At 37.2% G+C, this 23,792-nt stretch overlaps 1 protein-coding gene across 2 annotated transcripts in view; it reads right to left on the bottom strand.

The window, feature by feature from the left end:
* The window catches only part of LOC125864712 (lon protease homolog 1, mitochondrial-like), a 39,787-nt gene extending 27,076 nt beyond the window's left edge, over positions 1-12,711 (bottom strand). For both annotated transcript variants that reach the window (XR_007446263.1, XM_049544759.1), the window contains exon 1: positions 12,255-12,711. Coding sequence is in view for 1 of the 2 variants with exons in the window: in XM_049544759.1 (XP_049400716.1) it covers positions 12,255-12,563 (309 nt within the window). In the remaining variant the exon portion in view is untranslated. The remainder of the gene's footprint in view (positions 1-12,254) is intronic.
* Between the last annotated feature and the right edge of the window lie 11,081 nt (positions 12,712-23,792).

Raw genomic sequence — 23,792 nt, 5'->3', positions numbered from 1 at the left:
AAGCCTTCTAATTTCAGCCACATGTTTTCAATCTTGAAATAGGAAGAATTAACTTCCCAATCTTTCAAGAAGAATTGGCTTATGATCAGAAATGACTTTAGAAAGTGTTAGCTGCTTCATTTATTAAAGCATTAGTTCCACTCAGGAAAGATGAGGAATATATCAACTCTCGAGGCTTGAATATCATGTTCTCCTCAGAATCAGGTGCCTGAGCCCCCCTGGAGCCATGTAACTTGGACTCTCCAAAAATGCATCTGCACTAGTGATTAATAGTGTCTCTTTTATTACGGTCGTTCAGGCCCTTAACATTCCAAGATAGTTTTTTTTTTTAGAAATGTAACTATGTATTCACCAGTACCAAGCTGATACTGAATTGGGCTAGTTACAAAGGCCTAGGATCTTACAGGGAATCAAAAAATTCTACAAGTGATTCTGTAGTATCTACTACATAATTCTCTTTATACCAGAATTGAAATGACCAAAAAAAAAAACAATTTAGCTTGATAATCTGTACAGATTTACTTCTATTCTCGAAAAAGCTAATGTTCCTCTACTGTTACCATTGCCCAAAAAAAAATCTATTGTTCCTCTCTTTCCAAATGGTCCACCAGATACAAGTTGGTGCTATTGACCACCACTGCTTCTGATAGTATTTTAATCCTCATACATAAAAGGATTTGTGGAACTTTGCCATGTTTCAGATGTTCTAACCATCATAACTGATACACCAAAACAATTTATCCAATTCAACTTTCTGTTTATCTTTGTTTTTCTTATTCATCTTGCATGTTGTCTTATGTTGTTTTAACTGAATTTGCCTCTTATGTTCCAATTTGCAGAATTGTGTCAAGCAATTCATGTTGGAAGAATTGTTGGAATCCAGCAGATTAATCCAAAAGCTTTGCATACCTTCCCCATTACTAACTTCCTTGATGTTTCTATAACAGTGGAACTGTGCACCACATGCGAGCTTGCACCTTCACCCTACCTTGGAAGGGGGAGATGACAGTTTGATGAAAATTCAGTACCAAACCTGCTGAGCATGCTTTGACTCTGGGGTCGGAATATGATATGAAAGAAGAATGTTGAGATTCCATGATGGCTCTGCTTCATCATCTGATTCCGAACAACTGAAGAATACTGCTCAGTTGAGTGAATCAAAGTTGTGTCTACTGTCTATAGTTTCTAGTTCTTTCCCATGATGGTCTGTAGTGGATATCATATTGAGGGCCTTAAAATCGATTTTCACTAATCGGCCCAACAACTCTCCATTAAATTTTCTTCACTTAATTCTTCTTTTTATTTCTCTTGCCTTGGACCTTCCTCTTTGGGCCTTTGGAATGGTGTAACAGTTGTTGTCCAAACATTGGCCTGAGTCCCCACGTGGCTAGGCAAGTGTCTACAAGAGATGGGGTGTTTGGGTGAATTGCTTGGTTCGAGGGATAGACTTGACCAGCAGCTCACTAACCTTCATGCCAAGATGAACTACTTTTCTGATTGGTTTAGATTTGTCGCACCAGGCACAAATATCAAGATCAACAATGACACTATATCGGAATTTTCACACAAATCCTTGTCCATTGAAGGTAGAGTTTGTTCCTTGTATCTTCATCAATTTCAACAAATCCCTCACATAAATCTCCTACGATCCCATATGTCTTTGCTGCCCAGAAATGCAGTGGAATACCAACGGCTTAAACCTAACTTTGAACCTTCTATCTCGACCACCATTATAGTGACAGTCTTCTTCCATTCCAGAACCAGTCCCCTGCTTCAACTCTTACTGCTGCTTGTCTAGAAGGGAGATAAAAAAAAGGAACATGTTATGTTTTAAAGCTGTAATTTTGAGACCTGCAATGATTGGCCACCTGTTGGACAAACCATTTATCAATCGTTTCAGTATTGGGACAAGGTTGAATGAGACGTTGGAACATCTTATCAAGCATTTGGATAGAAATTGACTGTTGCCCATCTCATTGCTAATCTTAGCTTTGTTCGTACCCAACTACATTCCTTGTGGCACCATGTTTTGACACAGTGGAAACTTTGAGCATCAATGAAAGGTTTGATATCTTGGATATATAGATTAAAATTTGGAGTTGGTATTATTCCCCAAGAACCAGAGAAGCTTTGATATTATTTCCCCCCATCTCCAATTGGAGTTCTTCTCTGGAATAATCATGGCAGGTTTCCTCTCCCCCAGCCATGCCTCAATCCTTATGTATGTTATTGTAATTTTGGAGGACTATAAGTACACACTTGAATTTTCCTCCCCCATCTCATGCATATGTTTCCCCTCGCTTGTGATCCTGTTTTATAGTTTCACACACACACCGCTAAATTTCTACAGCGTCTTTGATAGTGCTAGAAAGTCTCCTATTGAGCTCTATTAATGAGAACCACCTATCATCACTAATGTCTAATAACTCGAAAAGGAAATTCAACCAAAATAAAGAGTGTTTTTTTCACCATTGCTAAAGAGGTAACAGAAAATACGTCGGAGAAAGGACCGAAAGAGAGAGTTTAGAGAGCAGGCCCATTTCCCAAGTCTCAATAACTGCTCTTACAGACTGTATTTCCTGTTCAAATTTTCATTCAGAATTGAACAAGAAGGATGTTGGACTTATTAATCAATGAAAATCAAAATCATTCGCTGGAATACGAGGGGTTCAAATAAATTAACAAAAGAGAAATTTTGAAAAAATGATGTGAGGCACCGGAAGGCCAATGTCCTGTGTTTCGAGAAACCAAGTTAGCTATTGTGACCTAGATGAGAATGAATGAAATGTGGGGAAATAGATGCTGGGTTTCATGGGATGCAACACATAGTTTTGGTGATGTTGATGGAACTAAAGAAACGTAAAGAAATAGATAGATGAATGGGCATCGACGCATGCTACACAAAAATAAAATGGGATCATAGTCATGTGGGAGAAGAGAAAATTGAGATGTGACAATTTCACGGGGAGGCACTCAGATCCTCTTGTTCAACTTATTCAAGCTAATTACTAGAGTATCTTCCAGGTACATATGCCGATCAAATCTAGAAACGACATAGAGTTAGATGCAGTAAAGGCATGTTGGATATGCCTAGTCGAATGAGAGTTGACTTTAGTTGGTGTGAATCCAAGAAAGGACAAATAGCTCTATCATCGAATAATCCATGTAGGAACTTTCTGAAATTTCAGCCTTGACATAGAGCTGACAGAGGCAACATGGAAAGTTGCAAATGGTCCAAAGGGAGACAAGGCAGGGAGTACTCAGGGATTGATGGGTTTCTATTAATAGGAGATTTCAAAGAAAGTTCCTCAACTATTATGCAGATGGTTTAACTGAGAACATTCCCAAGTCACAACATTCTTCTTGCTTGTAGGATTCTCTAGTAAATAGAAACTTCCTTTACATCTGAAAATTGTCGGACAATAAAAGAAGGAAGTAGATGAAAAGGTAAGTAGTTGAAAAATTATTACTGAATACATGAAACCTAGTTTTCAGGTGTGAAAAGCACAAAGATATTTTTTTTGTCAGACTAACTAAACACTAATATTCCACTAACTAACATTGCCATCGTATTATGTATCCTTGAATTCAAGGTAAGATGAACACCTTGAATTTACTTTATCGAAAACCACATACCAGGGGACAGTAGTTGTAATAGTAAAGGGTATCTATAAATAGAATAAGTCAAAATGTGAATTGTCAGTGGAACATCATAATGGATTTTTTCGTCGAAACACTAAAATTGCAGAGGTGAAGAAAGCACTGACATGCAGCACAGATTAAGGGAAAATATTCCCAATCATCAGAGAGAAGGCGACAATAGAAATCTCAAGACCATCCTTGGTGTGGCATAAGGTGGCAGCTAATGTGGCTCAAATTGGTGGCTAAATAGTGAGCCAATAGCAATCAGAAGTGTCCAAAAAACTCTCTCTCCTACTTCCTAGGAGAGAGAGAACCCTCTTTCCGGTAGGTCACCTGAGAACTGCCTTCCTAACCTTCTCCTTCCTCTATATCTGGTGATCCCTTCCGATCATTGGAACACCTTCTCGTTTCTTCTCTCTCTCTCTTTTCTCTTTCTCTTTCTCTTTCTCTCTCTTTCTTTCCCTTCTCTTTCATCCTCAGCCAAGCATTAGATGGATGACATCATTTATTTCGCGGTGGGATTCAAATCATACGATATTGCAAGAACCTTAGGTTCAACAGGAGATTGGTATGACTGGACAGAAAGAAACAGGAAGTCCGTGGCGAGAACAACATTCAATGGCAAAGATATGGAATGGATTTCTTGGACCTTGCGAGAAGCTTCCAAATCGAAGGGGAACTCAGTTAGAAGATGGAAGAAAAAAGATGCATTTTCAGAAATCTATTGCGCCAAGAATTTTAACAAGTTTGGCAGATATATAAGCTTGATAAACGTCAGAGGTAGAAGAAGGGCAGTCATCATTATACCGGAGCTAAATTTTAACTCAGGTTGGACAGGAATTGCAGAGAAAGTTGGGAGATTCATTAGTAGTCACAAACGTGGGGGGAACTTAGAGAAGCATAGACTGGTTGACAACAACATTTCCTATGCGAATATGCTAAGGAGCACTAAATGGGGGAATGAGGGGAGGAAAAACACGCAAACAGTGAACATGGTTAAAAGGGGGGACAAAATCTGCATTTATGAGGACTTAAATTCCCAGAGTGATGTATTAAAGAAGAGTTTGGTGGGAAAATTTATGGTTAGTAAAGGTGAGACTCCAAATCTTACAGAGGTCAGGAAATGGGCAAATAATCTCTGGAAGCAGATTCATGGTCTCAATATTTACGAAATGGGGGAGGGAATTTTCCTATTCGAATTTGCATCCAAAACCACTGCAGAACAAGTGGTAGAAGGTGACTGGGTGTGGAAGAATTCTCCAGTCAAAATGCAGTGGTGGAGTCCGACAATAGGTACATCGGCAGATTATGGCCGTCCCAAATCCACTTGGGTTAGAGTGGTAGGCCTGCCGTTGCATCTCTGGGCACAAAAAACATTCAAAGCCATCGGTGATTTTTGTGGAGGATGGGTCGAAATGGAAGAGGAGACTCACCTCCGAAACCATCTCAAATGGGCGAGAATCAAAATTAATGGTGATGGCTCTTGCGTGCCGAAGGAAGTGACGATTGACGACAGCTCTTTCCAGTACACGATGCAATTATGGACTGAAGCTCCAGTGAGAGTGGTTCCCGGAGAAGATGGAATTCAAATTCAGCCTCAGATGGTTTTTACCCAGCAGTCAACCAGTCGCGGACCAGAGGATTTGGTAGAGAACTTTGTTTTAGTAATAGAGGGGACAGATAAAGCTGCCCAGCCACGTGCTAGGGCTGAGACACGTGGGGTAGCTGCCAATATCCCAGATCCGAATTTGGGCTTGAAAGTATTGTGCAATACAGACCTAGGCCCAAAACCTAATGTGGGTCTTTTAATGAATGGCCTTTCTAGCCCAATTAATTCAGCAAAGAAAAAAGAAGTGGCACATGAAGAGCATGTGGGGATTAATAAAGGGCTAAGTGGACTTAAAACATTGGCTATGCAATTTTTAAAAGCCTACGATGCCTGGGAAATTTCTTCGATGGAAAAAAGCAGTGAACCCAACGCAAAGAACACTCAGGTAGAAGTCGCAGATATGCATCTAAAAGAATCTGAGCAAGTCAGGTCAGATGAAAGCGAGGGTAAGCAATCACAGGAAAAAGGAGAGAGTTCAAAGGGATGGGAAAGTAACAGTGATGAACACAACATGCAAATACAACAAATTCTTGATGTTGAGCCAGTAACATCGAATATGCCTGGGAACTACAATGAAGAGGAGATAAGGGCATCCAACTGGGTTAACCAGCATATCCTGGAACTAAGTGCCGCTTATGGAGTGGCTTTTGAAGGCTTTAGAGAAGAAACCTTTGCATTACTGAAGAGGTTGGATGAGAGAAAAACTGTTATGGAAATCAAGAAGGTAGGAAGTACAACTGCAACACCCAGACCTCGAGGAATTGGAAAATATGAATTGAAAAACTTGCAGTCCAGTTTAAACCAGCAGGTGGAGGGTTCCACAACCAAAGGGAGAGTCCTTAGCTTAGCCTTTAAATGATCATAAAATTACTTTCATGGAATGTAAGGTGGATTAACAATAGTTCTACTAGGAATATTGTTAAGAGTGCTTTGCTGAAGTGGAAAGCAGATGTTTATTGCTTTCAAGAAACAAAGATAAGTAGGGAGGTAGAGAGTATTGCAAAACAATTATGGGCTAGCAGATGGGTGAGGTGTGGTTACTTAGAAGCTGATGGTAGTAAAGGGGGAATCCTAATCATGTGGGATTGTAGAATGGAAAGGAAGCTTAGTAGAGACGGGGCAATTCTCAATCACCTATAGATTTGATGCAGTCCAAACTACTTTTAGTTGGTATCTCACTGGTGTATATGCCCCTTAGAGTAGGAATGAGAAGTTGGAGTGTTGGGAAGAGGTGGCAGCAATCAAAGAATTGTGTGAAGGTCCATGGGTCACATGTGGAGACTTTAACACGGTTAGAGTCATGGCAGAAAGAAGAGGATGCAATAGGATCACAAATGTGATGAAAGATTTTGCCAAATGGATCGAGGATATGGAATTACATGATCCTCAACTAATTGGTGGGAACTTTACATGGTTCAGAGGGGCAAACCATGACAGTGCAGCTAGGTTAGATAGATTCTTATATTCAATGGAATGGGAAGAGACCTTCAAAAATATAAGGCAGACGATAATGCCTAGAGTGACATCTGATCATAGCCCTATTATGCTATACTGTGGGGACTGGGGTTAGAATAAGTCCTATTTCAAGTTCGAGAATTGGTGGCTCAAACTGGATGGGTTTGAGGGGATGGTGCATAGTTGGTGGAGTGAGTTTGTAGTGGAAGGTTGCCCTGATTACAAGCTCAGTATGAAACTGAAGTTGCTGAAACTTAAACTCAGAGAATGGAGTAAGCAAGTGGGTGGGGACCTAGTCACTAAGAAAAACAAGTTGTTATCTGAATTAACTGATATTGATCAGGCACAAGACTCAAGACAGCTGACAGAGGATGAGCTAATGGTGAGGGCTACAATTTTGGTAGAATTGGAAGAACTGGCAAAAATTGAGGAGTCTAGGTGGAGACAGAAATCCAGGATTTTATGGCTGAAACAGGGAGACAACAATACTAGATTTTTCCAGAGGATGGCTACTGCTCACAAAAGATATAATAATATAGACAGACTGATAATCAGAGGAGAGGAGGTTAAAGAGCCAGAAGTCATTAAGGTAAATATGATTGAGTTTTATAAAAAACACTATACTGAAACAGAGTTATGGAGGCCCTCTTTCGAGTATGTAAACTGCCCTAGAATCTCCCAAGAGGAACAAGACTGGTTACAAAGGCCTTTCAGCGAAGATGAAGTGTTAAATATAATCAAACAATGTGATGGTGACAAGGCACCTGGACCTGATGGATTCACCATGAGTTTCTTCAAAGTGTGTTGGGAGACTTTGAAGGAGGACTTGATGCAGACAATTCACAATTTCCACCAGAAGGAAACTTTTGAGAAATCATTCAATGCCACATTTGTAGCTTTAATTCCTAAAAAGCATGGAGCAGAAGAGTTGAAGGATTTCAGACCAATAAGTTTGATTGGTGGAGTATACAAAATCATAGCCAAGCTTCTCACAGAAAGAATGAAGAAGGTCATGGGAGTTTTGGTTGATGAGCACCAAATGGCTTTTCTTAAAGGAAGGCAGATAATGGATGCATCATTGCTAGCAAATGAACTAGTGGACAGTAGGGTGAAGCAGAATCTACCAGGAGTCTTATGCAAACTGGACATTGAGAAGGCCTACGACCATGTAAATTGGTCCTTCCTTTTGAAGATTCTGAGAGATATGGGCTTCGGAAACAAATGGATCAACTGGATTAAGGTCTGTATATCTACTGTGAAGTTCTCCCTTATCATTAATGGCAATCCTGAAGGGTTTTTTCAGTCACAAAGAGGTTTGAGACAAGGTGACCCCATGTCACCATTCCTATTTATCTTAGCTATGGAGGGTCTCAACTCCATGATCAGGAAAGCAGTTGAAAATGGGTGGTTGCAAGGTTTCAGCGCAAATGCAAATAGGGGAGATGCTATGGAGATCTCACACCTGCTTTATGCAGATGACTCCTTGGTCTTCTGTGGAGCTGAAGTAAATCATATAAGACACTTGAGGGCCATCTTAACCATCTTTGAGGGAATATCAGGACTCCATGTCAATTGGCATAAAAGTTGTTTATACCCAGTTAATCAGGTTGCTAATATGCAGGTGCTAGCTGAGAACCTAGGATGTCAGGTGGCCTCCCTCCCAACAAAGTACCTTGGAATGCCCCTTGGTGCTAAGAACAAAGAGGTGGAAGTTTGGAATGAAGTACTGGAAAGATGTGAGAAGAAGCTGTCAAGGTGGAAAAGCCAATATCTATCCTTGGGAGGCAGAATAACTCTTATCAAATCTGTGATGGATGCACTTCCTACTTATATGATGAGCCTATTCCCAATACCAAGAAGTATAGAGAAGAAAATCAACAAATCAAGAAGAGTCTTCCTGTGGCAAGGAAATAAAGAGAAGCTTGGGTATAATCTGGTTAAATGGGATGTAGTGACACTCAACAAAATGCAGGGTGGTTTGGGTATAAAGAAGTTGAATATGCAAAATATCAGCTTGTTGAAAAAATGGCTATGGAGGTTCTGTAGTGAAGATATGGCTTTGTGGAGGAGATTCATATCACAAAAATATGGTCTCCAAAACAATTGGATCACTGAAGAAGCAAATGGTACCGTTGGTTGCTCTGTCTGGAAGACAATCAGAAGACTGTGGCCATCCTTTATCCTCAATCTATCCTTTAGGATTGGGAATGGGGTGAAAACCAGTTTCTGGAATGAACTTTGGCTAGGGGAAGAGAATTTGAAGATCATGTTCCCAGATCTTTATGTATTGAGCCTACAACAGATGGACACTGTGGCACAAGTGTGGAGCCCTCAAGGTTGGGATTTGATCTTTAGGAGGGCTTTAAATGACTGGGAGGTTGATAGAGTAGCAGGATTATTACACACACTAAATGCTTTTCCAGGTGTCACTGAAAGTCCTGATACTCCAATCTGGAAAATGCACAAGAAAGGGATTTTTTCTGTGAAGTCTTGTTACTGGAGTATAAACTCTAACCAGGCTATGGAAATGGAATGGCCTTGGAAACTAATCTGGAAAATCAAGGTTCCTCACAAGGTCTCAGGTTTTATTTGGTTGGCAATTAGGAAAGCATGTCTAACTCATGAAGTGTTACAAAGAAGAGGTATACAGATTTGCTCAAGGTGTTTCATGTGTGGGGAAGAGGCAGAAGTTAATAGTCACTTATTCTTACACTGCAGAACAGCTGCAAATCTGTGGGACATGTTCTTATGTATACTTGGAATTAACTGGGTAATGCCCAAAACTACTTTAGAGTTGTTGAGACAGTGGGAAGGAGTGGGCAGAAGAAGAAGATCCAAAGAGGACTGGTGGAAATGCATCCCAGCCTGCATCTGGTGGACATTGTGGAAGGAAAGAAATGAAAGATCACATGATGGGAAACTTAACAGCACTCAGAAAATCAAGATGAATAGCTTGGGCCTGCTGTATTTTTGGTGTAAACAGGATTTGGTGGGGGAGGTAGATAGCTTAGTGGATTTTAAAGCTCAATTGTAAAGTTTTGCCCAGTTTTTGGCTTTTGAAATTACCCCCTGGGGGCTGTAAATCCCACCTCATCAGGCTTTGCTGATGAGTTTTGATGTGAATATAAAGTTACCTTATCAAAAAAAAAAATAGAACATAATTAGAACAGCGGCAGAAACTTAATGGAAGTCTAAGATGTAATAGCTATCCTGTAGACTTTTTTTTATTGAATTTTATAGCACCGCCTTGGTACTCTTTCGATAAAATTTACTTTCCTGTATCGAAAAAAAAATGTGGCCCAAAAGATGTCAAAATATTTGGGCTAGAGATGTATTATTTGTTTGTTTCATAATTGATATATAATTTTGGTTGGATAACTAATTCGCTTTTAATGACTGTTAATGTGTTTGGAGTAGCACATATTTTATTCGAGTGCTTATAGAAATGGTTAAATGTATGGAAAATTGGTTCACCCAACAAGTGGTGTTAGCAAGTGTCAGTCGCGTCTAGGGGATATTCTGGGATGTGACAAAGTTGGTATCAGAGCTTAGGCCTTAAATCCCTAGAGTAGTATTTAGTAGAGTTTTATATGTATGTGTCCATATTTATGACCTTAAGGCTACTGAATATCAAGGATGTTTTCCCTTTTTCATCCCTTGTTCGTGTGTTGAGTTGAATCAAGTCTAACCTTGAAATGTTATTTCGCAAATGGCTAAAAAACATGCTTCTTCCGCTGTTGGTCGAACTAATGCATCCGCGGGACGTGCTGTTGGACATGGTACTACCCCTTGTGATAGTAAAGTTGTGGCTCATCAGATTAGGCTCAAACTAGGGCATAGGCCGATCCTCAACCTGGAGTTGTGAATGGGGTCAACCTTTATTTCATAACAATGATTAATTGATTTCCCCCTCTCTTGGTATCAATTTCTAGAAAAATCATGTCGAATACTAAATTCTGCACCTCCAGACTCCCTTTTGTTTTGGTGTAGTAACCGACTTTAAAGCAATCTCCATTTTCTTTTCTTTCTTCTTCTGTCTATTTTCATAATAAGTGAGAGACCCCATTGGCCTTATTCATCATTAAAAAATATTCTAATGGACACATATAATGCATCCATCTCTGGGTCAAGGAGTTGGGTATCCAAAGGTTCAGCTTCATCAGCAAACCAATTCTCATGAACTTTGATCTCTGTCAGCTAAAGGGCATCTGAAGCGAGGGAAAGGAATAATACTCCCCACTGAAGTTGTCATTGTATCATCAACCATATCGAGGACACCTCCACCATGTAGAGAAGTCTCCTAAATTTCAAAATTGGTGTTGACAATGGGAATTCTTTCAAAAAGAAGAGGATAATAAGAACTCTCTTGGGTCCTTGTGTAGTGCATTTTTTCTCCATCAATGGATCATTATCTAAGGCTGCAAACCTATTTGTGGTGTGGATTTTGTGGCTCACTTCTGACTCCTTAATAGACCTTGAATTAGGCTTAATAAAATGAGAGACCCCTCGATCCAATGTTGTGAGCTTAGAAGTAAGTTGACCCAATCTGAGTTTAACTAAAAGGGTAATCCTAATTGAAGCTACAATAGCATTAAAAAGGTTGCTCATGTGAGGTTTTCTGATGTCCTAAGAAAATTCAAATCGAGATTCTTTACAACGAAGGCTTGCATTAAAAAAAATCTTCAATTCTCATTTCACTAAAATGATAATGCTAATTGAAGCTCCAATAGCATCAAAAGAGTTGCTCAATCGATGTGATATAGTTTGAAGATCCTAAGAGAAAAATGAAGGTTCCTTAATACTACAGCATGATTAAAAAAAGTCAACAATACTATTCTTTTTGCCCCAAACGGAATGGCAGGGTTCGAAGTATGAGGATCAAAGCATCTAATAATAAAAACATTCTTTTGAGATGGAAAGAGCATCAAGAGTTGTTCCTGAAAACAAAAATGTTGAAGACCTTCACAACATTGTATGAGGACAGTTCAAGGTAGGGAAGGCCCTTTACTAAAAAATAATGAGTATTCGAGTAAACTAGAAAATATGATCTTTGTGATCCACCTTTTTTATTTTAAAAGCTAACTTATTAACCAACCATCCCTTGCTATTGCCCTAATCTTGACATAGTGTTGCAACCAAAGTCAAAATTATTTTATATGAAATTTATTCCAATTTTTCGTCAATGCCAACCACAAAGAATTGAAATTTCATCATTTGTGGTCATAAAAATGACTAAAATCACACCACAACTACCCAACGCAAACATAAAACCAACAGTCATTTTACATCTTCTTTTGGGCACAAGCTGACATGGTGACGGTGTCTTTTGTTTAGGGGGTCAAATTACCAGCCACCAAATATTAGAATATTGTGAATTTGCAAATGATGAACCAGGAAAATACTTAACACACTGGTATTTGCACCAAACATGTTAGAAGTGTAAATTGAAGTAAGTAGTGCAAAGACACATGTAAATCTAATTGGTTCGGAGCCAAGAGCTAGTGCAAAGTAAGTATAGTATTTTTATCGGCTGGAAATGTAAACTAACCGTTAGGCAATCTTCAGGCCTAAATACAGTAGGAACAATTGCTGCGGAAGCCTTTGAATCAGCATCTCCAACTTCAATTTCGTCCTCGACCTGTTTAGCTTCGGAATTCGGTTCGGACCCATCAGTAGAATCTGAACAAAAGAATCGCCGATACAAATAGGGGCCTCTACTGTTTGAACTTCTTAGGGAACCTAAAACCTGAAGCAATGGCGTATTCGACTCAGTTCCACGCCGAACTTGAGGGGTAAACGACGTTGTGACGGCGTGGAAACGATTTTGCAGACATGAGGATGTCAAAACCTTCAACATGGGTGCCAATAATGGGAAAAACTAGAATGAATTGAGGATGTTGATGGGAAAATGGGCGTTGACTATTCGCATGCTAGTTCAAGTAGGGACTGAGAACCGCCATTGACGAGCTTAGCGGAGGAAGCCGTTTTCTGCGACTCACAGCTAAAACCCTCAATAAACCCTCCAAGCTAAACAAATTACCGATATTGTCCTTCAGTTTTCAAAGTCTATAGACTCTACTAGTAGATACAAGAAGTGCCCAATATATGTTATAAAAATAAAAAAAAATTATGATTTTAAAATTAGAATATTTTAAGTTATTATTATTGTAATTTATAATATATAATAATTTTGTATAATTTTTGTCTATTTTTTATTTTCTTTGTTTTAATGTACGTAGTATAGGTGAAATTTCAAGAATTAATCAAATTTTTAATATGTTTTTTAAATATTTTAACTTGTTAATTATTGTAATTTATAGTATTATTTTTTTGTAATTTCACATACTAAAAAGCAAAGTAAGACAAATAAATTGAAATGGAAAAAAGTACTAAATATAAATAGAGGAAGTTAAAGTAGAAGGACAAATTGGTCAATTCACCAAATGACTCGAGTTACTCATATTTCTTCAGTTGCTAATTATTGTGATTTATAATTTTTAAATACATAACATACTAAAAAAAAGTAAGACAAACAAATTGAGACAGAAAAAGTACTAAATATAAATAGAGGAAATTGATATACTACTTTTTTGTAATTTTTATTTTAAGTACATAACATATTAAAAAGGAAAGTAAGACGCAAACAAAGAAAATACTAAACATAATTATAGAAATTAAAATAGAAAGACAAATCGATCAATTGAACTACCCATAAGCTCCTCGATTCCCTTCTATGTAAGAAAAAAAAATATTAGAAAAAAATAAAAATAGAAATTAATTTAGGCTTCTTCAACATTTACTCCTTAAAGAAAAACAAAAACTTATATATTTATACTAAACACAAGTTTCTGTGCTAGCACTGATTCAATATATGTTATTTTTTGTCTCAATTATGTGACATAGCTAGAATTTAGAGAGTCAATTAAATTTTAATATGATTTTAGATATTTTAAGTTGTTAATTATTGTAATTTATAGTACTTTTGTAAGTAATTTTTAAATAATATATGTTACTCCCCTTGTCTCAATTTATGTGGAATCAATTTAATTTTTTATATGTCTTTAATTTTTAACTCTTTTTAGAGAAAAGACATAAAGTGACACCTGAATTTGTCCCGAATTTTCAAAAAGACACATTAACTATGCGGGCATCCTATTACCCCACTAAACAATTTTGAACTAATATTATTACATCATTTTTTGTCCACCTGACATAGAGAGTATGCACTCTCTCAAAGAGAGTGAGCAACCTAAAATTACTAATATAATTTTATTTTTACAAGTATTTTATTATAAAATATATTTTCTTATTTTTCTTATTATTTTAACTTTTTTCCTTTTTATTTTTTCTCTTTCTTTCTTCTTTCTTCTTCAAAAATTCATTGTCATCTCCATTGAAGCTTCTCACTTTCAATGTCACCATTTTTACCACAACTTCACCTTTCTTTTTTTACTACTATTAGTTTTACTCTCTTTAATTTTAAAATTTTATCTAAATATTTTCTTACATTTCGAACAATTTGATAAACTCATTAGATTTCTAGATGATTAGGAAGTATCATATAGGTTTTTTATCCGATTTCAATTAAGTACTTTCAATTTTCGGGGAATTCATTGATTCTTTTAAAATTGTCATTTCTAATTTTAAAGTTATATGAAAAGGAAAAGGAGTAATTGATGATACCTTCAAAATTTAAAATTTTCTTAGAAAAATAATTAGTTTGTTTTATCAATAATTCAATAAAGTCTAGAAAATAGTATGAATTTTTTCTTTTTATAAAAATCACTAAAATAAAGAATTTTACTGGAGAAGATGAAGAAGAAAAAGAAAAGAAAAAAATGAGAGAGGGGTTCAACTTGACGTGGGGGTGGGGTGAGGGTGGGAGCTGAAAAAAAAAAAGAAAATGGAGGGATGAATCAGTTGAAAGTGGGGGTGGAATATGAAGTGGAATTTAAGATAAAATATAAATTAAAATAAGTTAGAGAGAGAGAGAGAAAGAAATAAAGAAAAAACTTAAAATGAAAAAAAATACATTTTAAATTAAATTAACACGTGTCATGTAATGATTGGTGTGTGAACACACTTGTTTCTTAAAATCTGGGGTTGATCGAAAAATAATATAATAATATCTATTCAAAATTGTCTAGTGGGTAATAGGACGGTTGCAAAGTTAAGGTGTCTTTTTGAAAATCCGGGATAACTTCAGTGGTGACTTTATGTCTTTTCTCCTTTTTTTAATTATTGTGATCTATATTACTTTTACATCATTTTTAAACAATATATGTTACTCATCTATCCCTATTTACGCGACACTGATTTGAGGGTCAATCGAACTTTTTATATGTCTTTAAATATTTTAAATTGTTAATTATTGTGACTTATAGTATAGTTTACTTAATTTTCAAATAATATATATTACTCCCTTTGTCCCAATGTATGTATCACAGATGTAATTTCAAAAGTCAATCAAATGTTGCTAATTATTGAGATTTACAATACTTTTTTTTTGTAGAAATCTCACGTAAAGATTAGAGAAATCAAGGATTGTATTGATGATTAAATTTGTTGAGTACAAACTCCTTATATAGGAGAAGAGTCCTAGACTAGTTATACTTAGAGTCCTACTACAATACAAAAATATAATTTACATGAGTAATATAGGTTTACTACTACTACGATAACTACAATACTTTATCCTAGTTCTTTGGACATGTTCCTATAATTAGCTTTATTCATCTTTCAACACTTTCCCTCAAGCTAGTGAGTGGCGGAACTGTTACTCCTAGCTTGCTTCGAAACCCAAAAAAAACTTGTTTTGTCAATGCTTTGGTATTAATGTCAGCTATCTGATCATTGGACCTCACACACTAAGTAAGAAGTTGTCCTCTGACCAGCTTCTCACGAACAAAATGAAGTCCATTTTAACATGTTTGGTTCTAGCATGCATAACTGGACTAATTGTCATGTACAATACACTTAATTTATCACAATACAATGTAGGAACAGATTTGAGAAACACCCCAAACTCATGAAGTAGATATATGATCCATGTCATTTCTGTTGTAGTGGAGGCCAGTGATCTACACTCAGCTTCAGCACTCGATCATCCTATTGTGGTCTGTTACTTGGAAGTCCAAGAAATAAAATTTGCACCTAGGTAAATGTTATAGCTTGTAGTTGATCTCCTAGTGATGGTACAACCTCCCTAACCAGCATCTGAATATATATACAACATACAATGTGATTGTGAAATAATTTTGAGCCCAAAGTGTAGAGTACCATTGATATATTTGAGAATCCTTTTGACTCCATGAAGGTGTTCAATGTTCGGACTTTGCATAAATTGATTTGCTAGATTCACAACATGTGTGATATCATGTCTTATGAGTGTCAAATACTGAAGACTCTCTACTATCATTTTGTATAAGGAGACATCTACAAGACTTCCCACAATTTCATGTAAGCCGGGATTTTGAGCCAAAGGAGTAGCTACAACCTTTGCTAAACTCATCTTTGTCTTGTCCAGTAACTTAGAAGCATACTTACTGTGACTCAAGTGAAATCCCCCTTCAAAATACTTAACCTTTACTCCTAGGAAGAAGTGTAAAGGGCCAAGATCTTTCATAGCAAACTCTTTTCCAAGTTATAGAACCAACTCAGAGACATGTGATGGATTACTTCATGTGACAATAATGTCATATACATATAACAGAATAAATGTGGGGCTTGTGTGAGTTTTCAAAGTAAATAACGAGGTTTCTTTCTTACTACAGATGAAACAAAGGTGTAGGAGATGTATGTTAAACCTATCAAACCAGACTCTTGGTGTATGTTTAAGATCATACAATGCCTTTTTCAGTAGACATACATGTTGAGGATATCTAGGATCAATAATCCATGAGGTTGACTTATGTATACCTTCTCTTGTAGGAAACTATGGAGGAAGGCACTTTTGACATTTGGTTTCCTAATTCCCACTTTGAGCTAATTATAATGGATAGATCACCCTAATAGTTGTGGCTTTAACCACAGGGCTAAATGTTTCTTCAAAATATATCCCTTCAAGCTGTGAGAAACCCCTAGCTACAAGTATGGCCTTGTATTTATCTACTATTCCATCAACTTTCAATGTTTTCTTGAACACCCATTTCGAACCAACCAAGTTTATACCAGGAGACTTAAGCACCAATATCCATGTCTTGTTAGTATATAAAACATTGATTTCCTCCTATATAGTTGCAAGCCAATGAGGTGACCTTAGTGTTTTCTTAGTAGTATCTGGTTTCCTCAAAATCTTATTATCGTTGTGAGCAACAAGTGATAGGTGTTGTTAATATGCCTTATGTATGGTGATCATATGATGTCCTTGTGGTTCAGGAGGTATATCAACTAAAGTAGCTGATTGTAGTTTAGTATCTTCAGGTTGGTGATACTCTGGCAAATTGCACTTTGAGAAGTCAATTCTAAATGTTTTCCATGTGAGTTAGTCACAAAGAAAGTGGAATTTGATGAACTATCATTGATTGGACCTGCATGTTCAACCTGTTCCTCACTACCACTAGTTGATCCTGAACCTGCAACTGGAGTCTCATTACTAATGTCTGGACCATCATTTTTAACTTGTTCTATCATTATCTAATTCTGCACAGGAGAGGTCAGTAGCAGCAGTATCATCATCAAGGGGTATAAAGTTTGTTGTAGTAATATTTTCACCAATAACTTACGTACTATTAGTCTGTACTTCCCCTGAATAAGGCTTATCATGCGCCTATAGTTTAGAGAAAGATTAAAAAAAAGTAGCCAAATGATCAGGTGGGACATCAATGTTAGTCTGAGTTTGACTTAGAGACACATAGGGTAATGTGTTTTCATAAAAAAAACAACATGTTTGGATACGTACACCCTCCTTGTAGAGGGATGATAACACATGTATCCTCTGTGTAAGCTGTTGTATCCTATGAACACACAAGGGTAAATCTTTTGACTTAACTTGTTTCTACCTTTGATATATGGAAAACATTTACAACCAAACACTTTTAGGTTGTTGTAATCAGATTTCTCCCCATACAACTTAACAAATCGGGTCACGATCTTTAGGACTGAGGAGGGCAGTCGATTCATGAAAAACACTACAGTGAGGAAAGCCTCAACCCATAGAAACAAAGGTAGGTTAGCATGGAATAGTAAGGTTAAACTAGTTTCCACAATATATCTATGTTTTCTTTTTGCAACTCCATTTTATTTAGGTGTGTTAGGACATGAAATATTTCTGACAATGCCATAACCTTCCAAATGTTTGATGAGGTATGTTTTAATTAACTCACCACCTCCATCACACTAAAATATCTTAATTTCTTTAGCAAATTATTTTTCCACCATTTTTTGGAATTTTACACTTCAAGAAATGCATATTTCTTTTTCAGCGGATAAAGCCATGTATATCTTATGTGTTCATCTACAACACACAACATAATATCTCATATGTTGAGAAGATTCGATAAGGGCAGGTTCCCACAAATCACAATGAATTTTCAATAAAGGTTACTTCTCAATTTTATTTTTCAAACCAAATGGAAGTTTACAACTTTGTTCAACTGGCAACTAGAACAAACAATAAGTATTTTATTCCAACTATTAATATTGATGCAACTATTGCTATTCAAAACTTTTAAATACCTCAAACTAGGATGTCCTAATCTAGAATGTCACATGTTGTATGATGTGTTCCAATCGTGTGCACCAGTTAAAGTATAGAGATTGTTATCTTTCATAGCATAAAGTTTATTCCTTTTTAGATTCCTTGGCTAGCAGTGTCCTTGTCTTATTGTCCTTTACAACAAAGTTATTTTTATCAAATTCATTAGTGCAACTATTATCCTTAGCAATTTTACTAACCGAGAGTAGATTCTTATTAATCTTGGGAACAACAAGACCTTATCTTAACTTCAGGCCTAATCCTGATATGTTCCTAGCATGTGTTATGTCTAATTTTGATCCATTCCCAATAATGATTTTATCTGATCCATTGTAGTATATTTAAGATTAGTGAGAATACATGGGTTATGTCTCATATGACAACTTGCTCCCGAGTGCACATACAAAGTGTCATAAGTAGTGTTTTGTAGATTAGCAACAACCAATGCTTGTGGCAGCTCATCTGCAATATGATAAAAGTAGTCTCACATGTAAACCCACTTAAGAGCATTATGATTATTCCTACCACATATTTAACATGCCTCAATACTATTCCTCTCCTGATTTCCACTTGGAGAACTGTTCTGAGAACCTACTCCATATTTATTGTTATGAGAACTTGTTCCTTGTCCAACGGGCTTGAAACCACTTTTTCTAGAGTTGAAACTACTGTTTCCTCTTCTTTAAGAGTAGTTTCCTCTCCCCCTGCCCCTTTGGGCAGAGAATGCTATGTGTATGGTTTCGTTACGACACTTCTTCTTCATCCTCCCTCATATCAAAATCCTTAAGAGCATTAACAAATAGATTAAGAGTGGGATATGACGTCTTACGTAGCACGACAGTTTTGAAGGTCTTCCACTTGGGACCTAGACCTCTAGCAAAATATCTTTGCAATCTTTATCCACATGTTTGTGAATGGCTGCAAGTCCATCACATATGCCTTTGCATTCTTTGATATATTCATCAATATTTTTGTTTCCTAGCCTAACACTATGCAATTGTTTGAGATGGAACTTCTTATCTTCTGTTGCTTGAAGATAAGCTTCGTCCAACCATTCCCACATCTCCATGGCAGTTGAGTAGCCCACAATTAGGTACATGTTTTCTTCTATCAAGGTGTCTGAGATCTAACTCCTTAGTAACCCATCTTTCTCCTCCGAGTCATCAATACTGCTTCTGTTTTTTGCATCCTTCTCAACTGCTACAGTTTTCCCAACAGTTTGTTCGATGGAACATGAACTTTTTGTTGGTTCATTCTCTGTGATGAGGTATGCTAATCTTATCACTTGAATCAACTGATACATTTGTGTCCTCCATATAAGACAATTTGTTGGCTTGATCTTAATAGAGTAAGACACAATAATATATTGAAGTGAGCAGGTTGATAGAGTGTTGGTAGAAGAGGCTGTTGTAATTCAAACATGTGGTTATTTTTGGTTTTTGAATCTAATATGTTAAAGAGTGAAAACTCTTTAATGCTCTGATACCATATAGAAACTCATGTAAAGATTAGATAAATCAAGGATTCTATTGTTGATTAAAACTATTGAGTACATGCTCCTTGTATAGGAGAAGAGTTTTAGACTAGTTATAATTAGTCGTCAGAAATCCTATATAGATGTTAGGAGAAAAGACTTAGAATTTGAGGTTGATGATTGGGTTTACTTGAAGGTTTCACCCACGAAGGGTGTTATGAGATTTGGTAAGAATGGGAAGCTCAGTCCCGGTACATTGATCCTTACAGGATATCCAAAAGGATTGACAATGTAGCTTATGAGTTGGAGTTACCATCAGAGTTAGCATCAGTCCATCCTGTATTCCACATCTATGTTGAAGAAGTGTATGGGCGATCCTTCATTTATTATACCTACTGAGAATATTGGTATTAAGGACAAACTATCTTATGAGGAGATACCTGTTCAAATTCTTCATCGTCATGTTTGCAAGTTAAGAACCAAGGATGTTGCATCCGTAAAGGTCTTATGAAGGAAACAATTTATTGAGGAAGCTACTTGGGAGGCTGGAGGATATGAAAAAGAGATACATTTATCTCATTGCTTCCGGAGAAATTCCAAACTAAGGTACTAACTCTTTTCTTGGTGCTCTTTAAGTGGATATATTGAGTATAAGTAAATTGCGTGTTGCATGCTTGAGATGAGGTTGTTAAATGTATTCTACCCTGTTCTATCTAGTGTGATCTCATTTGAGGACGAATGTTCCCAAGGGGGAGATATTGCAACACCTTGAACTTTGATCAGTTTTTAAGTTTTGGGTCAACTTCAAACGACCATAACTTTTAGCACAAGAAGAGTTAAGAGGCCCATGAGGTATCAAATTGAATGTCTTTGAGTCCTCTTTCCAACGTCGTTGAGTTTGGATGAAGGAGTTATTCCCGTTTGAGTGCAGCCTCTCTAGTTAAGGCATTTTCATCTGTTTTAAGAAGGGGTATTTTGGTCTTTTCCTTACCCCACTAGCCTAGCACATTTTTCACCCAAATAGGGGTATTAACTGATTGAGATCAGTTTTCATTCATTCCAAAAGTGCGTAGGGTTTTTAGAGAGAAGTTCAAGAGGAGAAAAGAAAAAGGATTCAAGCATTCTTTCAAGAACTTGAAGATTTAGCCAAGAACTACTTTTTTATTTGTAGTTGTAGAATTAAGTGAAATAAGTTGATTATAAGTCCCTTGGAAACGATAACTCGTTTCTTAAAGAATCTATACTACTTGCGCGATCACGTACACTTGCGTGTATATTGAGGAGCAACAAGTTTTTGGCAGGAAAATGGCGAATCAAGGACGACATGGAGAATTGGGGTTAGATCTTTCGAGAAACATTGATGATGCTAACCAAGACAACTTGAATAATCCGGAAAACGAGAATAACCAAAGGAACCATAATAACCAAGGAAATTTGAATAACTAAGGAGTACCGCCTGTCGTACCTGCAAGACCAGTCCGTGATGTGGCAGTCCCACTCACAGCCAATTTGGCATCTAGTATTAGGAAACCTCCACCGGGGGGTATATTTGAACTAAAGCAGAGCATGGTACAAATTCTCCATTCTAATGGGCAATTCACTGGTCTCTCCCATGAGGATCCTCAAATCCATATTAGGACTTTCATAGACATTACCAATACATTCATCCCAATTGGAGTCTCATCAAACTATGTAAGGTTGACTTTGTTCACATACTCATTGTTAGGAGCTGCAAGGCATTGGTTAAACTCTGAGCCACCAAACTCCATCACTACTTGGGATGATCTAGCAAAGAAGTTCCTGGTCGATTTTTCCCATCCAAGAAAATTCTAAGCTGAGGGGTGAGATAATAAACTTTGTTCAAAAGCAAGGGGAGGACATGTACCAATCATGTGCGCGTTTCAAACAAATGTTGAATGCTTGCCCACACCATATGCAAACCAATGAGGTACTTGCTCACACTTTCTTTGAGGGTTTAGACTATAATGCTCGTGCTCTTCTTAATAGTGCAGCAGGTGGACAAGCCCTATCCATAATAAGTGAAGAGTTCTTCACCTTACTCGATAAACTTTCTAAAGGGAACCATGGGTATGAGGGGGAAATGTCTAGAACCCCAACCAAAAGGCTGCAGGGATCTTAGATGTAGACCAAACTACTGCCATAAATGCCAAATTAGATGAAATGCAACATAACATGACCTTACATTTTAAACAAATGGCTCTAAATCAGGCACCGGTAGATGTGGTACAACAAACAACAAATTGGTATGAGGTATGTGGTACTGGAACTCATGAAACCGAGCAATGTGAGGCAAACCCGGATTTCGTAAATTATGTGGGTAATGTGCAAATGGGTGAAGTGGAACAACATTATGGTAACACTTACAAACCCAGTTTGAAGAACCATCCTAACTTCTCATAGGGTGGTAACCAAAACCAAAATCAGACGCAAGGGGTTAACCAATACCGTTCTCAAGGAGTTGGGCAACAATACTTCAATCCTAACCAAGTCCCAAATCCTAGTTCACCAAAAGGGGGAATGACCAATGAAGAGCTATTCCAAAAGCTCATGACTAGGGACCAAATTAAATACTAGAACAGATAAGCAGGATGAAAACATTTGAAACATCCAGATGTCCCAAATGAGTTTAGAGAAACAAGTTGCGCAAGTGGCTAATTCTTTAAACTTGTGTCCCTAAGATTGGCTGCCCGGTGATACTGATCCCAACCCAAAGCAATTGCATGCGGTAAGTACTAGAAGTGTGTTACAATTAGAGGAACTAGCTCCAAAGAAGAGAGATACTGAGGTAAGTAACAAAGAAAAGAAGGTGAAAGAGGTAGTAAAAAACTCCAATGGTGAGGTACCCATTCCTCAAAAGAAGTTACCACCTCCATTTTCACAAAGGCTGAAAAAGAAGAATAGAAGATGAATGCTTCGGTAAGTTCTCTCTTTCCTTAAACAGGTTCACATTAATCTACCTTTGGTTGACATTTTGCAGGGTATCCCCAAGTATGCTAAATACGTAAAGGACATTGTGGCTAACAAGAAAAGGCTCACAGAGTATGAAACTGTAGCACTTACTGAGGAGTGCAACTCTAGGATCCAAAATAAACTGCCCAAAAAGTTAAAAGATTCGGGTAGTTTTACTGTGCAGATTACAATCGGACAAAGTGTTCATGCCCGGGGATTGTGTGATTTGGGGGCAAGTATAAATTTGATGCCTCTATCTTTGTATCTAAGGCTTGGGTTGGGTAGTCCAAAAAGAATCACTGTTATTCTCCAACTCGCTGATAGATCCATTGCTAGGCCTGAGGGGGTAGTAGATGATGTGTTAGTTCAAGTAGGTTCATTGATTTTTCTGGTAGATTTTGTGGTCTTAGACTTTGAACCTAATTCTGAAGTTCCATTCATTTTGGGACGACCTTTATTGGCCACGGGTAGGGTGTTGATTGATGTAGCAATTGGTCAACTAACTATGAGGGCACATGATAAGGTTGAGGTATTTGATGTTTATATCGCTTTAAAATTGCCTTCTATTTATGAAGAGCTGTCTAGTATTACTGTGGTTGATCGCATAGTAGAATCACAAGTAGTTGTGCCCAAAGATCCTTTAGAAAGAGCGTTAATGTGTCATGAGATAGAGGGAGATACTAAAGCTCAATAGATTGCGAGTTGGGCCCCCCACCAAAGCCATCAATAGAAGAAGCCCCTAAGTTGGAACTAAAAACTCTGCTGGCTCACCTAAGGTATGTTTATTTGGGTACTAATGAAACTCTGCCTGTTATACTTTCTGCAAAATTGTCTAATTTATAGGTTGATGCAGCATTGCGGATCTTAAAGTGGAGGAGGAAAGCAATTGGATGGCAGATGACTGATATTCATGGGATTAGTCTAGCGTTATGCTTGCACATAATTAC

Source organism: Solanum stenotomum, chromosome 5 (genome assembly GCF_019186545.1).
Source record: "Solanum stenotomum isolate F172 chromosome 5, ASM1918654v1, whole genome shotgun sequence".
In the NCBI taxonomy this organism is placed as follows: domain Eukaryota; kingdom Viridiplantae; phylum Streptophyta; class Magnoliopsida; order Solanales; family Solanaceae; genus Solanum; species Solanum stenotomum.
Note: the sequence above shows the minus strand (reverse complement) of the source record. Positions and strands in the feature narration are given on the sequence as shown.